Source organism: Camellia sinensis, chromosome 1 (assembly GCF_055761805.1).
Source record: "Camellia sinensis isolate YWXY chromosome 1, ASM5576180v1, whole genome shotgun sequence".
NCBI lineage: Eukaryota > Viridiplantae > Streptophyta > Magnoliopsida > Ericales > Theaceae > Camellia > Camellia sinensis.
In genome coordinates this window covers 3,668,623-3,685,364 of record NC_138961.1, presented here as the reverse complement: position 1 = coordinate 3,685,364, position 16,742 = coordinate 3,668,623, and the positions used below count along the sequence as shown (strand labels likewise).

Here is a 16,742-nt window from a genome sequence, read left to right as displayed (position 1 = left end):
TGCTAGCAAGACATTGCTGGGTGCCGAAACAAGGTACTTGCCACTGGAAAAACTGGCCTTGGCCTTGATGATGGCCTCAAGGAAGTTGTCGCGCTACTTTCACGCCCATACTATAGTCGTCCTCACAGCTTTCCCATTAAAAGCTTTGTTTGAGAGGGTGAACTTTTCTGGGCGAATCTTGAAGTGGGCAGTAGAATTGGGACAATTTGACATCAAATTCCAACCTAGAACCGCGATAAAAGCCCAAGCTTTAGCAGACTTTGTCGCAGAATTTACCCCCGGAAGTCATCATATCTGCCCAGTCGACCTAACTGACACAACCAGACCAGGGATAGAAGTTGACACCGGAATAACGCAACCCCTGATGCAGGATACTCAGTCACTGCCCAAGGCAGGCCGGAGTAGAGAAAGCATGGAAGAAGCAGACCATGCCTTACCAAGCCAAGACCCACCAACAAATAAAGACTTGGTACAATCAAACAGCGAGGGGCAGACAGCAAGCATGGACCTTGAAGAAAACACCAGCAATATTCTTGACCCCACGGCATCATCTGATCCCTCCACTTGTTCGAAATTGTTCGTCGGAGAGATGTGGAAGCTCTTTGTGGACAGAGCATCCAACCGGCATGGCGCAGGACTTGGCATAGTCCTCATCTCACCAGACGGCCTGGTTGTGGAGCAAGCAGTCAACCTTGGTTTCCCAGCATCAAACAACGAAGCAGAGTATGAAGCGCTTCTTGTAGGTCTCAAATCAGCATTCTACATGAAGGCCACCGAACTAATGGTCTACAGCGACTCACAACTAGTGGTAAACCAAATTTCTAGCGACTACGAAGCAAAGGATGACAGGATGGCCAAATACCAAGAATTGGTCATAACAGAGATCAAGAAATTTGAAGTGGTAAGGATAGAACAGATTGGCAAGGAGGAAAACAGCAGGGCGGACGAACTAGCAGGCTTTGCTTCAATGGCAGATACATCCATCCCTCATCTACTACTCATCGACTACTTACTAAGACCAAGCATTGAAGACCCCAAAGCAAAAGAGGTATGTTGCGCCAAGCTAGGCCCCTCATAGATGGATCCCATCATACTATTCTTAAAAGATGGCGTCTTACTGGAAAAAAAGAAAGAAGCCAACAAAATTAGAGCAAAGTCGCAGCGATTTTGGCTTTCTCCATCTATGGCATTGTACAAAAAGTCATTCTCTGGACCTTATTTAAAGTGTGTCCACCCCAGCAAAGTGGAAGCCTTCTTGTTTGAAATACACGAAGGAGTATGCGGAAGCCACCAAGGTGGAAGATCACTAGCTTACAGAGCCATTTCGCAAGGATACTGGTGGCCATACATGCAAGCAGACTCAGAGAAATATGTGAAGAAGTGCGAGAAATGCCAGAAGTTCGCACACCAAATACATCAGTCGGCCAGAGAACTCCTACCATTGACTAGCCCGTGGCCTTTCGCAATGTGGGGCTTGGACATAGTAGGACCACTTCCAACGGCACCCGGTAACAGGAAGTTCTTTCTCGCAGCGACAGAATACTTCACAAAGTGGGTGGAAGCAGAAGCATTGGCATCAATCAAGGAAAAAGATGTGAAGAAGTTCGTCTGGCAGAATATCATCACTCGGTTCGGCATACCTAAAGCCCTAATATCAAACAACGGCACTCAGTTTGATGGCAGAATCTTTAGAGGTTTTTGTGAAGAATACAAGATAGAGTTCTACAATTCTACACCGGCATATCCCTAAGCAAATGGTCAGGCAGAAGCATCAAACAAGGTTGTCTTGGATGGGTTGAAGAAGAGGTTAGAAAAGGCAAAAGACAAGTGGGCAGAGGAACTCTCTCATGTTTTATGGGCTTACCGCACCACACCTCGGCGGTCAACAGGAGAAACTCTATTCTCCTTAGCCTATGGTATGGAAGTAGTAATCCCACTAGAAGTCGGCCTCCCTACAATTAGAAGCGAAAATTTTGATCCAGACTTGAATGGAGAAGCCATAACATTGGAGCTCGACCTTGCAGAAGAAAGAAAAGAAAGAGCACTGGTTCACATTGCCTCATACCAACAAGAGTTGTCCAGGAAATACAACAAAACAGTGCATCCAAGGCAATTCAAGATCGGCGATTGGGTACTGCGTAAAGTAATGGGAAACACCTTGGTACCGGGAGACGGAAAGTTAGGGCCCAATTGGAAAAGACCTTACAAAGTGGTTGGCTTAGCTAGAAATGGGGCATACCACCTGGAAGATGAGGACGGCAAAGTCATTCCCAGGCCATGGAACACTGCCAATCTCAAACTATTTTATTTTTAGCTTTTTTCAAGTATATGTAATTTTTCTTTTTCTCAATAAAACAAAATCGATTCTTTTCAACATAGTTGTTTTCTGTAAACGATAGTTTTAGTGAGTTAGGGACTTTGTAAACATTATTTTAAGTTGGCAGGAAAAACCAACTTAGAGGTTGGCTGGATTAAACCAACACCCTTCCTAAGCCCAGGATAAGGATCCAGGCTGCAGGACGTTTAGTCAGAATAACCAAACACTTTACTCTAGGTTGGCTGGAAAAGCCAACCTAGCAGTTGGCGGGACAAACCAACACCCTTCCTAAGCCCAGGATAAGGATCCAGGCTGCAGGACGTTTGGTCAGAATAACCAAACATTTTATTCTAAATTGGCTGGAATAACCAATTTAGAGGTTGGCTGGATTAAACCAACTCTTAGTACTCTTTAGCTGAAGTAAGGATATCGGCTAAAGAGTGGGTGGTTGGATTAAACCAACACCCCTCTTAAGCCTAGGATAAGGATCCAGGCTGCAGGACGTTTGGTCGGAACAACCAAACACTACTCTAGGTTGGCTGCAAAAACCAATCTATAGGTTGGCTGGATTAAACCAACTCTTAGTACTCTTCAGCCGAGGTAGGCCTCTCGGCCAAAGAGTAGTTGGCTGGATTAAACCAACTCTTAGTACTCTTCAGCCGAAGTAAGGATCTCGGCTAAAAAGTGGTTGGCTGGATTAAACCAACTCTTAGTACTCTTCAGCCAAGGTAGGCATCTCAGCCAAAGAGTGGTTGGGTGGATTAAACCAACTCTTAGTACTCTTAGTACTCTTCAGCCGAAGTATGGATCTCGGCTAAAGAGTGGTTGGCTGGATTAAACCAACTCTTAGTACTCTTCAGCCGAGGTAGGCATCTCGGCCAAAGAGTGGTTGGCTGGATTAAGCCAACTCTTAGTATTCTTCAGCCGAGGTAAGGATCTCGGCTAAAGAGTGGTTGGGTGGATTAAACCAACTCTTAATACTCTTCATCCGAGGTAAGCATCTCGGCCAAAGAGTGGTTAGCAGCTGTAATAAAATTCCAAAGTATAGGACCGAGATGTTTATTTCAGCAGGAAAGAGTTAGTCTGTGTACAAAAGTGAATGTAGCAAGTATAGCACAGATCGAACAGAAAGATGCAAGGTTTTTTCATTCAAAAGCAAGGAAAAGGTACAATAGTTGGGGACTCAGCCCAGTTACAAACTTTTTTGTCCAACAAAAAGAAGAAAAAACAAAATCAGTCAAACAGATCATCAAGATCAGCATCAATATCAACATGGAGCCCGGTTTCAGATGGTAGCACGACCTCGGTTGAGAGCTCGGTGTCAGTTGGGGGCACGGTTTCAGTAGGCAGCTCACTGGTCAGGTCTTCCACTAATGGCTCCAACTGAACTGATTGTTCGATAAGGTCATTGGCAACCGGAATATCCTTTGGCGCAGCTGCTTCTTCATCACCATCTGAGTCCTCAAGAAATTGTTGCTGAAGAGCAGCAGCATATTCCGTCATAGAGCCCGGAATGAAGTATGCTGGAGCGTTGAAGACCTCGGTCCCTAGACCGTGACCGAGCTGCTCTACAGTCGCCCTCCAACCGCACTTGAAGAAGAGATCCTTGGCAGCTTCACATTGTTTAATGTAAGTCGCCTCCCCCTCCTTGAAATCCCGGAGTTCAGCGTCATCAGCATCTTTCTTCAGCTGCTCTATCTCGGCCTTTTTCTTGCGCTCAAGTTTAGCAAGTTCGCGCAGATATTTATCTTTGATAACAACTGCAGCCTTTTGTTTTTCTGTTTCAACTGAGCTGACAAGTCCGGTCAAACGACCGTTCTCGGATTTTAGCTCGGCTATTTGCTGCCTGGCTTGTTCCAGCTCGGTAGTTTTTTTTGTTACTTCGGCCAGTGCTTGCCTTGTAGTCTTACGGAGTTCAAGCACTCGCTTATGAGCGATGTGGCTCTTCTGCATGGCCTGCAAAAAGAGGGACTTGAAATTAAGCCGAGATAAAAGTAGTGCAAATCAGAAAGATTAAACAGAAACTGCTACTTACGAGCACCATGGATTTGGTGGCCGAGCGGATGGCCTTTAGCTCGGTCAAATTTTTGTGATGCTCCATGTCTGCTGGAAGGCAAACACTCCTGGCAAGGTTGAATTCCATCATGTAATCCTTCTCAGTGACCACAGAGTCAGTACCCTGGATATCTCGATTTTGGAAAGTCATTTTCGGAGCCCACTTGGAGGAGCTAGCCCGGTCAGAATGCTCCAGTTGAGGGCTCGGTGGTGGGCTCGGTGGAAGAATGGTTTCATCTTCATCAACAAGGCGTTGCTCAGTTTGGGTAGTCCGGGCGTGCTTGCTTGGGCATGATGAAGAGGGTTGTTGAGATAGAAGGGCCACCACTGTTTCCTGAGTCTGGTTGGATAGTGGTACTTCGGCTCGGTTGGTTTCGATTAGGAGGGCCCTTACTCTGTTCCTCTTTGCCATCTCTTCTTCGGCTGTAGTTCGGACCAGGTTGATCTGAGGCAAGGATGGATCCGATTCTGGAGAAGCTTCCAGCAAGAAATCTGTTACTCTGGCTTTACGTCGGCCGTTATATCTGTACGTCGGCTCAAAATTCAGTAGTTTGGCCCAGCTTCTTCTAGGGTATCGTAGTGCGGCGCAAAGTGTGTCTAGGTTAGGGTAACTGTATAAGGATTTAAGGTGGGCTGAATCTGCAGAAAGAAGGCGACTGTTAGTTCGGTTTAGGAACAGGAAACCGAAATAAAGAAAGGCATGTAAAAAAGCCGAGGTATTTATACTGGGGGTTCCTTTTTTCCAGTTTATTCGGTCACCAGGGATCTGGGCTTGATAGTCTTCAAAATTCCCAGATACCTAGAAGAAATCATCATCGTTTAAGTCTTTGTCCGGTGTGTCCTTTATTATTTTCTCACACCGGCGTCGTATTCTTAAATAATAAACCCACCCGTCTTCTTTTGAGCCTATAGAATATTGGTGAAAGAGTTCGGCTATGCCGAGGTTAATACCAGCACAGTGGTTTAGCTCGGCTATACCATTTATTATGCGGTATGAGTTTGTGGAAAGCTGAGTTGGGCATATCATAGTTTGCCTAAGGAATTCGCAAAGTAAGGGCTGTATAGGGAATCTTAGTCCGGTTTCTATTATGGACAAAAGGGTAAAGGGTACAAAGCCACGGTTTTGCCATGGTGTGATATCTTGTTTGGCTAAGGTGAGATGGACATCGTCAGGAATATTATAATCCCTTCGGAATTCGGCCAAGCCACCAAGTGTATCTACTAAGAACCTATATTTACCCATTCTCTTTTAAGTTATGAATAAATTATACTTGTGATTAGCTCGGTCGCAGAAATGGGCTGAGTAGCTCGGTTGAGCGTTCAAAGGAGTGTCTGGACCTAAAGTCTGCACAGTAAAAAAACAAAGGTGTTAAGCATAGACCGTTGGACCGTGCTAAAGAGAAATAAAGGCAAGATATATCAAATCTTAGCTCGGCTGTGTGAAATGCTACGTATCTTAGCTCGGTTTTGAGCAAGGGTTTGGTTATCTTGGTTTCTCACTAGGGATTTGGTACCTCGGTTTATACAAGGGGTTCGTTATCTCGGTTCGTGCAAGGGTTTTGTTAAACCGTTTAAGCCTCCAGGAGTAGCACTCGTAGTTCAGTTGAACTACGAAGGCTAGTCTTGCCCCTGTCATAGCTCGGTCGTGGTCGAGGCTTTCAAAGATAGTATTGCATAGACCTAATACGGTTCAAAAGATTGGCTAGTCGAATCACAAGGACGTTTTATTTCTTGAAACTAATAGCATAGCTTGGAGTTCTAGTTCGGTTAGTTCGTCCGGCTGGTGTAACGTCAACTACAAACTACTTATTAGTTCGGTTATATTGTGATTTTGGATCAACTACAGTGTCCTACAGGTTTAATGAAATTCGAGTGGTTCTTATGAGTTTTTCAGAAGACGCAAGGCAAAGCAAAAGTGTGTGTTTTGCAAAAACACATAGAACAAAATGCAGTGGATTGGACAAGTACGAAAACAAGAAAAATAAAACATATTTATAATGCTTACCTGATGAAGACCGAACAGCCTAGAGGATGGGAGCAAACGACAGCAGCAAAACACGAGCTTCACAGTTGTGAGGTTGAAGGACAATAGAGGTTCGAAGAGAGAGAGAAGGAGATGAGTAGTGATTTAAAATAGCAAGGGTTTGTTTTGTGTAGATGGAAGGACGAAAAGGCGGGAACTGTTCAAAAAATGCGAGACACGAAGGCGGCGTGACAGCTATACCTAGCTAATCTGACTGTGCCACGTGTATACGGAATAAGAAGCGATTCAGTTGCAATGATTCTAAAGAGACGTTTCGACCGGACATGCAGAGCCCGGTACAAAATTAGTTCGGCTGGAAAAGCTTAAGAGTTATAGCTCGGCTGGAAAAGCTAAAGGGTTTTAGCTCGGCTGGAGAGGCTTAAAAACCTTAGCTTGGCTGGGAAAACAGGTAATCCTTATCATGCTACGTAGATGGAATTAAGGAGCAATTGAGAGGGTAATTTATATGAAAATTGGGCCGAGGTAGGCAATGGGCCGTCATGGGCCACAATACGAAGGGCTAAGTAAAAAGGCTTTGGAGTTAGTTCGGTCAAAGAGCCCCGAAGTTAGTCCGGTCCGGAAGAGACTTGGAGTTAGGCTAGTCTAAAGATGCTTTGAAGTTAGTCTGGTCTCAGAGTTAGCCCGATCATGGCGTATTGTGGTTAAACCGGTCAGAACCTTACTATTCAGTAGCTCGGTCTAATCACACCATTCTTTGTACATGAGAAACCGAGGTAAGGAGTAGTGAAAAGAAGAACCGAGCTAAGTATAGTTCGGCCCGCTCTGTGGCTCAGCATAGCCATAATTACCTCGGTCCTATTAGAATCCGACAATGGTAGAACCATCTCACTTGGTTTAAGCAGTGAGGGGGGTGTTGAAGGATAGACATTATCTTTCAGGAGTATGAATCCTAGAAGGACTCTACGTGGAGGAGTAAAAGTCCTACTAGGATTGTGCCACGTGGAACCTATAAAAGCTCACAACATCACCTATGGAGAGGTAACACAACTTTGATTCTCGAATACACAGAGTTTTTTGTCTATTTGTCTATTTTGCTGACTTAGGCATCGGAGAGGTATCCGGCATACTCCCGCCGGCTAGCTCACGTTTATGTTTTCAGAGAGTAAAGCAACGTCGTACGGAGGAGCACGAACTTGATCAACAGGATTATACGAAAAGGTTTATTTCTTTCCCGTATACCGCCAAATGCATTTAAATTGTTTATTGATAGAACATTTCTAGAACACATCAGAGGATTTACAAAGAACCCACAAATCTCTGTTGTGTTTTATACAAGTGCATGAATCAATCACAAAAAGAAAAATAAAATAAAATCTGTGATTTCTCAAATCAATGTCTTCAATTTGGAATGCTCACCATCTCAGCTTGGCTGGGAAATACTGCAAAAAAGTTCACTAATTAAGAATGCGAAAAATCAAGATAAAAAAAGAAAAAATTCGAAAAATAGATGTGCATAGAAACTGGTCACAGAACTCATAACATGCTCCTTGTGAGTGAACTGTTCTGTAAATGGTTTCTACACACCTAGTTTCCTGACTAGTGTAGTGCTCACCTTCTCAATAAGAGAACGATAGTATGGCTTGACCTTCTCGACATCAATGCGCACTTTGCTCTTACTATAGAGGTCATATTTGCTGCGTAAATTCGAGAAATTTTATGCAAAACAGTAAACTTTGTTAGTTATATTGGCATAACACAAGAAATTAAAAACAAAATGCTAAAAAACAGGGGTTACTTGAAAATTTTCAGCCACTTCAAATTCTCAACATCATTCGCATTCATCAAATGTGTGTATGCTCCTGACTTGTGTAATGCTGCAAGATGAATGATCCAGACATTCATGTTATTCATTAAAATAAAACTAATTTTTGGAATTGGAAAAAAATATTTTGGCATAAATGCTTACGATAAAGAGAGTGGTATCGGATGATGAACAATGCAGCTGGAGGCAAAGTCGTTCCATTTTCCTTAGCCACCTGAAAAATGAAAATCCAAATTACATTAACAACCTGTTTTTATAGCATTAAAGATCGAAATTTGACTAAATACTTGAACATTTTCTAAAAAGGTGAAACTGAGGCACATACCAAATACATGTAATCGTCATGCCTCCACGATATCATTACATTATCTAGTCCACAACCTTCTGAGTAAATTCCATTCTTGGTGCTGTAAGTAGAATTTTTTGAATCCAAATTATACTTGAAGTACTGCATAAATAGTATTTATTCAAGTTTGTTAAGAGTCAAATTATTAATTAAATAACTTCTTGTTAAGTTTGGGGTTGAAGAAGCACACCTTGTGATGAACAATTGATTCATCGAAAGCACAACCAAGAGGGAAGGTGTCACCTGTAATGTCAATGTTAATTAGTAAACTTAAAAACTGGTATATCAACGAAATACCTAGTCACACAGTATAACTATCAGAGGGCCAAATACTGATTTGCTGAAACCATGGCCCCTGCATGCATCATCAATGTGTAGAAAAATATAAGCTTACAAATGCTGATTACGAAAAAAATACATGATTATTGAATTTCAAGCAATTTGAGATATAAATCTCAAACCCTCAAGCTCATCTCAGATTTGCTCAACTAGGTAAGCTCACACTAAGCCTCAAGGTCAAAACTCAAGCAGCAAAGATCAAGGCTAACTTGGCTCATGAATATCTCTGGCACAAATTGTACTTCGCTGTGCAATATTTATGGATTTAGGTTTCAAGATAGTACAATCAACCATGTCTACCAACTAGCACATTGATTATGTTCAAAGTCAGTGAATTTCCACTAATAATTAAACATTATGTCTTCAATATTGCGGCAAAACTGGTTGACCACGAACCCAAACTAACCTGCAATATACTTGCACTGCTGGAAATCGGGCTTTTAGCGGCGTTTTAAAAACGCCGCGATATCTATCAAAAACGCCGTTAATTCATTTTGTGGCGTTTATTACCAAACGTCGAAGCTGCGGCCGTCGCTGTAGCTTTGCGACGTTTTAAAAACGTCGTGATATTAGTATAAGAGGCGTTTTAAAAAACGCCGCAAAATATCCCACCATACACACGCTGACGTCACAAACGATATTTAGCGACGTTTTTGAAACGCCGTTGTATCTGTGTAAAAAATATGCCCGTTACTGTTGAGGGTTTAGAAGGCGTTTATAGAAACGCCGTCATATCTCTTTTTTTTTTTTTTTTTTTTGGGGGTGAGATTGTGCTAATTTTATTTGATTAAATTAAAAAGAATACCTGTAAGAAATATTGAATTTGGTTTCTCATTCAATTAATAAAAAAATACTTGTAATAAAACTAACATACAAAATATTAACTCCCATTCAAATACCTGTAATAAAACTGACAGATAAAATAATAACTCCCATTCAAATAACAAATAAAGCATTAATTCAGTTTCTCATTCAATTAATATCCAATCACCATTACCCACAAAATAACATATCCAAATCCAAAAATTATGTTTTAACATTGTCCATGTAGCTTTTGCCAGAAGGAAACAAACTGGGAGTGATTCCAGCTCTATGAAACATACTGGGTTGTCTCCTGTCCTTGAGTGATTCCAGCTCTATGAAACATACTGTCCATGTAGCTTTTCCCTATTGCCTGTTTGATAAAAGTGTCAAGTGAATCAATTGAATGTGCTCCAGATTAATATAAAAATGAATCAAATTTTATAGCCCCTATTATATTAACCCAAACATACGGCACCATCAAGTTTCATAGCAGTCTAACCATGGCAGTCATGAACAGTCTAGCACCTAAGCAGTCTAAAAATGATTCTCAAGTCTGAACACAAGGTTTCAAACTACATTTTCAACTAGCCAATCATCTTCTAACTCCAAAAATTAGGAAATTTTAGATAAGGTTTTCAAGTGAAGTCCAAAAAAAAAAAAAAAAACAGGTTGAAAGTCATATAGGGCTACACCCACCGTACCACGTTCTTGGATGAGCAACATACTGTCAACCCTTTCTGGTTGTGCGTACCACATAAATCCACGTTTTGGGTTGGATTTGGCTGGTAGTAGAGCTTTATATTGCATTCTTTTGGACTCTACAGAGCTATTCCACAGCCTCCAATAATATTGTAACGACTGAGGTTGTTTCGGAGAGAAATATATACCTATTTTAGTCTTCCTCAGTTGTTCTTCTTTCTCAGGATCAATATGACTTCCCAAGGACTTTATTGACTCCCTCCAGCGACTCCTTGTCATCTTTATGCTGGCTCTGTAGAAAACTTCACTCAAAAAGGGGGGATCAAGGCAATGCTCTCACCATCTGAAACACAATAAAAACCAAGATGTAATAATTGTAATTTAAGAATTTAGATTGACATTTTGAAATTAACTAGTAGAAAAGTAACAGTTAAATTAACAAAACTGTAGCAACTAGCCTAAAATGCTTTATTCCATGAATATTTGGACAGAGATGGTTGTCTAAGATTTATCAAAATCCCATATATAGACAGAAACTCATGAAAGAATGTGGCCAATTAAAGGAGAAATTGGTTGAAAGAGAGAAGGAATTGTTTTCCCTCTCTAGTGCAGCACATCAGGTTAATGAGAGTAAAGTACCGACTCAGATAAAGGAATTAGAACGCAAAGTTTCTAGCTTGAAACTTGAGAACAAAAACTTGTGCACCCGAAAGAGAGAACTTGAAGAGAAAGTCAAAGGTCGAGCCAAGGAAGCTAAACAACTAGGAGAGGAAAATTCAGGACTGCGATCCCGTATTTTAGAACTTGAAATGACATCCAAAGAGAAAGAACATACACTTTCTGCTCTTCGAAGGAAACTTGAGGAAAATGAGAGTAACTCAATGTCTAAGATTGAGGATTTGATGGCACGCACCAACAATTTGCAATTGGAAGTGGACACTATGCGAACTCAAAAAGGCGAATTGGAAGAACAAGTGTTGTTCAAGAGCAATGAAGCATCGGTTGAAGTCAAGGGCGTACTGGATCAGATTAATGTTTTACAACAGGAGCTGCATTCCCTAACCAGCCAGAAAAGTGAATCAGAATTGTCTGTAGAGAAAGTAACGCAAGAAATATCACATTTCCTCATTCAGATAGAAAATTTGAAAAAGAAGTTAGAAAGCAAGACAATGGACTTACAGAGAATGCTAGAAGAGAAAGTGGGTTTAGAGAGACAAGTGAAGGACCTGGAGCTAGAAGCGAGTTCTCTACGCAGCAAGCAAAGTGAGTTGGAAGAACAGATGAGAAGTAAAAATTATGAGGCTGATCAGTTGAGAGAAGAAAAAGAAGGGTTACATGTTAGAATCTATCAGTTGGAGAAATCATTAAAGGAGAGGATTGATGAACTCTCTGCTCTCCAAATGAAGTTTGAGAATTTTGGGAATGATTCATCTTCTCAGATTAAGGCCTTAGTAGCAGAGTTGGATTCATTACGGGGTGAGAAAACCCAACTGGAGTTGAAGATTGAAAGAGAGAAACAAGGCTTAATGGAGAGATTGACTTGGATGGAGAAACAGAACATTGAATTGACAAGCAAGACCACGGAACATCAAACAACTATGAAAGGCCAAGAAGCTATTATCAACAAGTTGAACGATGAGCACAAACAAGTTAGAGATCGGTATCTTGAGTCCATGCTGAACCTGCAAATTGCAGAGAGAAAGATTGAAGAGACTGCAGAAGAATTTCGCAAGAAATTTGAAGATAGTCTCCGTATCTTGAGCAGGAGGATCCGTGTTGCGGAACAGTTACACGTGGAGAACAAAGATGTGTACAGAAAGACGAAAGAGACATACGAGAAACAACAAACGGACCTCAAAGAAAGGGTTGCAACTTCTGCAATCGCGGTCAAGAAAATGAAGGAAATTTCGCTGACGGCAAATGATATCTTGACTGGTTTAGATGTGGTGGCAAATGAGCAATGTCATCATCATATGAGGCTGCTTCATGCACAACCATGGTGGCAAATTGTATAGCATTATAATAACTGGCCAACTGCTATGAGAGACATTCATTGCCTTGAATGGATTGAATCCATCCGCTGCTAAACCCAGTCTGACATTGCGAGGCTCACTCGCAAACTTGGGATACAAATTATCAAAATTTTTCCAAACTGGAGAGTCAGCAGGATGTCTCATTTTGCCATCATCAATTCGGCCCTCTGCATGCCATCTCATTAACGAAGATGTTTTGGATGACATAAACAATCTTTGAAGCCTTGGAATCAATGGAAAGTATCTAACAATCTTATGCGGAATTCTTTGTTGCTTCTTCTTAACATCATTCTCCTCCCCCTCAAACTGTTTGTATCTAGGCATATGACACACTATGCAATCATCCATACCAGCTGTTTCCTTCCAATATAGTGAACAATCCCTTGGGCATGCATGTACCTTATGATAATCGAGGCCCAAGTCCCTAAGAAGTTTCCTAGTTGCATAAAATGACTTTGGCAAAGTTTCACCCTTTGGGAACGAATCCTTCAAAAGCTCGAGCAACATCGTGAAAGACTTGTCACTCCATCCACTAAGGCACTTGATGTGCAATAACCGAACAATAAATGAGAGCGTTGAAAACTTCTGACACTCAGGATATAACTCTCTTTCGGCCTCTTTCAATAAATTGAAGAATTTTTCGGTTTTCTCATCTGGACCTTGTTTAATACCAGAACTTGCTGCCTCGTGAATAAAGCTTGGTGGAGGAAGTCCAAATCCTTCGTATAGCATTTCATAAGTTTCATCACCATCGTTCGAATCAGTTTGCCCGACATTCACATTGTGTGGCACAGGCGATGACAAATTCTCCCCATGAAAAATCCAACTGGTGTAACTTGGAAGAAACCCGTTGATCATTAAATGTTCCCCTAACAGGCCTTTCTCCACCAATTTGACATTACGACACCGTTTACATGGGCATGTGACTTCATTCAACAACGGCTTATTTTCGCATGCAAATTTAATAAATTCCTTAACCCCTTGTATGTATTCCGGGTGCAACCTATGCTGATTTATCCAACTTTTATCCATCTGACTCTGTCTTACACTACAAATGTCACTGCCAAATCAACAAAGTTTAAAATTACGATTCCATTTTAATTAATCTCAACCTTAATTAAGTACCTTATAATGCATGCGACATGACATCATTCACCTCTAACTGGTCTCTAATATGTTGATTCATCCTACTTTCCCATTCAGGAATGCACAGTCTATATTGTAAAAAGTAGCTCATACCGCTCTGCTCATCTCTAACGAAATTTCGGCAGCATCTCCCCATGGTTCTCCAAATACACGACATAGACTAGGTGTACTGTTACACCTTGTCTAGTATGCACTCGGAGAACACAAGGAGTTGCTACACGAAATCTCTACGAGATGGACTATAAGCAGTAGAACTACTAATTACAATACAGACTTGTGCTCCTGAACTGTCCAACTGGACAATCCAAGAAGAGCTTCATCAAAGATGACTAGGTATCTCTAATGAAGATTCTTGGACGGGTCTAAGGCTATTTATGCATGCATGCACCATTAATGATTGCATCCCGGTGGTGCAATCTAAATTAGTACTATCAAGCATACTAGAAGCATATCTAGTATGAAGCATATTAATGAAGAAACCAAAAGTTTCTACAATGCTCTTGATAGATTATGATAGATTCAAGAAATACATTACTCTCTCAAATCAATCAATAATGGAATAATTTTGGCAGGAACTCATGAATGTGGGAAGTTCAAACCGACTACCCAAACCAATAAGTGTACCAAAGCTCGAATACTTCTAATGATGATGATGATGATGATGATGATTCAGAAAACACCAAAGAGCAAACACCAAATCAGGAATCACATTCACAATCACAATCTAAAACTGTCTATTTTAGTTAATTAAGAATGATGACGAAACCATCCTACCATGAAAGAGGTATCTAATTTCTATGCTACTTTCATTTTATCATAGTAATTAATCACAACATTGAAGATTTTCCTACAAATGTGGTCATGATAGATATACTGTACTTTTTTAAATGCACATCATTTTCTCAATTAAGTATAGTCAAGTGTTGTGCATCCTCATATGCAATTCACCTAAACACCCCCAAATTTTCTCACCTGATCAAGTTTCTTGATAACGACCACATTTCCTATATTTCTAATTGTATGGCGTGTTCATTGTTCCAATCGAAAGCTACCAGCAAAGTGTGCTCATGAATGGTATAAAACCCTTTTTAGTTGACCTGCCTAAACGACAACGGACAATTTGCAAATGACTAAGCATTGATTAAATAAATTATTTATGAATCCTAATATAATATATAGTTGTGTTTTTTTTCACAAAATTTTTTCACCAGCCAAGATCACATTCTAACATATGGTCTTTTCTGGTATTGGTGAGGGTGGATTTGGGTTTTCTCTCAAGCAATTCATATTAATCAACTGATGCTCTATGCTACCTAACGTAAAATCCTATTGCTAAATAGACAGGTATTCATTATTGCCCTCCCATGTGGTTCGAAGATTAGTGCATGATAGCAAAAATTAAATAAATCTGTGGAAGGGTCAAAGTGGGTTTTCCCTTTAAATTTTATTCTAGTACTTAAATAAACGTTTTATTTTAATGATTCTCTATTTGTTATTTTGTCCTCCTTATATGGTTGTAACAGTGTTTCTTGTTCCATTAGCTGTCTCCAATGGATGAACAAGTATGCATGCTAGATATTCTTTATTTATTTATTTTAATTTCTAAAACACTTTAAATATGTTGTTTAATGGTTTTCTAGGCCTTGGTTTTATTATTATAAATCAAGCAAAAATAATCTGCTAATTAAGGTTGAGCATATGACTTATTGAGCTTTTTAGGCCTTGGTTTTATTATTATAAATCAAGCAAAAATAATGATATGAAACCTTATATGAAGAACCTGTATAGTAATTATTCGGAATTGAAAGCATTGGCTGTCGTTGTCATATAATCTGCTAATTAAGAGACTACAATTTACATTCTTCTATCAGACACGTAAAGAAGCAAAGCAGAGGATACACAAATTGTTCAAATATCAATATCTATTACTGTCTGTAAAAAAAATTATGCAAGAAATTGAATTAAGCTAGATTTTTTCTCAATATGATGAATACAAAATCACAATCCATTCCAAGATATAATGAACTGTTCTATATTTTAGAATTCAAAATAATAATAATCATAATGTAAACAGATATTCTACCTAAATATCTAAGCTACACTGATTGATCAATCCAAACTGATGCTAATTTAGGGTAATAAAAAAACAGAGATTAAAATTCAACATGCTAGGAAAATTCAACATGCTAATTTAGGGGGAAAAAACAAGCGAATCTGAAGCGATGGTGCTCACCTTGGTAGATGATGGTGCTCACTTTCCTCGCTGAATGAATCTGAGATTGAATCACCGAGCTTTGAAATCGAGAGAGAACTTCGAAATCGCCGAACGAATCTGAGATTGAATCACCGAGCTGAAGAAGGTTGAACTTCGAAATCACGTTCAATCGATCAATAGATCTTCAATCGATCGATCTGATCTAGATAAAACCTAGCAAACTCGAACATGAACTAGAGATAGATTAATCGATTACTAAATGAAGGGGTTTGAATCGAGAGAAACGAAAGGGTTTGAAGCAAGAGAGAGTGAAATCACGGGTTCGATGGAGAGGGTTGAGAGAGAGAGAGATCTGAATCAGGTTTTGTTCAGATCGGTGCGTCGATCTGAATCATTTTTGATTTAAGCTTCGATGGAGAGGGGTGAGAGAGAGAGACCTGTGCGCATGTATTGTAGGCTCTGATTCAAAATAAGGTTTTCACAGAAAGGGGCGCGTGTGGGTCACCACATTCGGAGGCGTTTTTAAACGCCTCCCATTATAAAACGGTGTCGTTTTGTTAAATAGAATAGGCGGCGTTTTATAAAACGCCGTTAAATAATCATAACAGTGACGTTTAAATAAACGTCGTTACAAAAACGCCACAAAATTCTCTTTTTCCTGTAGTGTTGCGCACTAAACAGCAAAGATGGTCTATTCCATCCAATAAAAAGCCAATAGTTGGATCACTTGGATCCTGCAAACAAAATTTAAACCTGTCAAAGTCCAGCACTTCATCACAGGCAGGCAAACTGAGCAGCAACAAATTAGCTTCAGGAACCATCTACAATGTCAACAAATTTTAACTGATACTTCAAAGAAGAAATTTTGGACCTACTATGTCTACTGGCACCATTCGAGTAGCTTTAGATTTTGATGATACAATTCCCACATGTTGGAAATACCATATAACCTCACATTGAGCTAGTACCATATAACCTCACA

The 16,742-nt window shown here is 40.3% G+C and overlaps 3 protein-coding genes across 3 annotated transcripts; 1 reads left to right on the top strand and 2 right to left on the bottom strand.

Annotated features, from left to right (window-relative positions):
• Window positions 1-7,597: 7,597 nt before the first annotated feature.
• LOC145789483 (inositol oxygenase 4-like) lies at window positions 7,598-8,647 on the bottom strand. The gene is made up of 4 exons (XM_082866154.1): window positions 8,504-8,647; window positions 8,323-8,392; window positions 8,152-8,230; window positions 7,598-8,050 (listed from the first exon to the last, which is right to left on the bottom strand). The coding sequence occupies exons 1-4, from the start codon at window positions 8,630-8,632 to the stop codon at window positions 7,933-7,935; spliced, it is 396 nt and encodes a 131-aa protein (XP_082722280.1). The 5' UTR covers window positions 8,633-8,647; the 3' UTR covers window positions 7,598-7,932.
• Window positions 8,648-10,724: 2,077 nt separating this feature from the next.
• On the top strand, window positions 10,725-12,237 carry LOC145791352 (uncharacterized; the record flags this gene model as incomplete). The annotated part of the gene is made up of 1 exon (XM_082873377.1): window positions 10,725-12,237. A coding segment is annotated over exon 1 (1,332 nt), but the record flags the coding sequence as incomplete, so codon positions are not given.
• A 66-nt stretch (window positions 12,238-12,303) lies between these two features.
• On the bottom strand, window positions 12,304-16,420 carry LOC145789417 (uncharacterized). Its single transcript, XM_082867721.1, has 2 exons — window positions 15,779-16,420; window positions 12,304-13,459 (listed from the first exon to the last, which is right to left on the bottom strand). The coding sequence occupies exon 2, from the start codon at window positions 13,429-13,431 to the stop codon at window positions 12,304-12,306; it is 1,128 nt and encodes a 375-aa protein (XP_082723847.1). The 5' UTR covers window positions 13,432-13,459; window positions 15,779-16,420.
• Between the last annotated feature and the right edge of the window lie 322 nt (window positions 16,421-16,742).

What these genes read in the sequence shown, in the direction of transcription:
- LOC145789483 (XM_082866154.1), bottom strand. Translation starts at nt 8,632, where the DNA reads ATGCAGTACTTCAAGTATAATTTGGATTCAAAAAATTCTACTTACAGC. An exon ending in ATGACGATTACATGTATTTG is followed by an intron (nt 8,393 to 8,503) that starts GTATGTGCCTCA and finishes TTCATTTTTCAG; the next exon opens with GTGGCTAAGGAAAATGGAAC. An exon ending in CCGATACCACTCTCTTTATC is followed by an intron (nt 8,231 to 8,322) that starts GTAAGCATTTAT and finishes TTCATCTTGCAG; the next exon opens with CATTACACAAGTCAGGAGCA.
- LOC145789417 (XM_082867721.1), bottom strand. Translation starts at nt 13,431, where the DNA reads ATGGATAAAAGTTGGATAAATCAGCATAGGTTGCACCCGGAATACATA.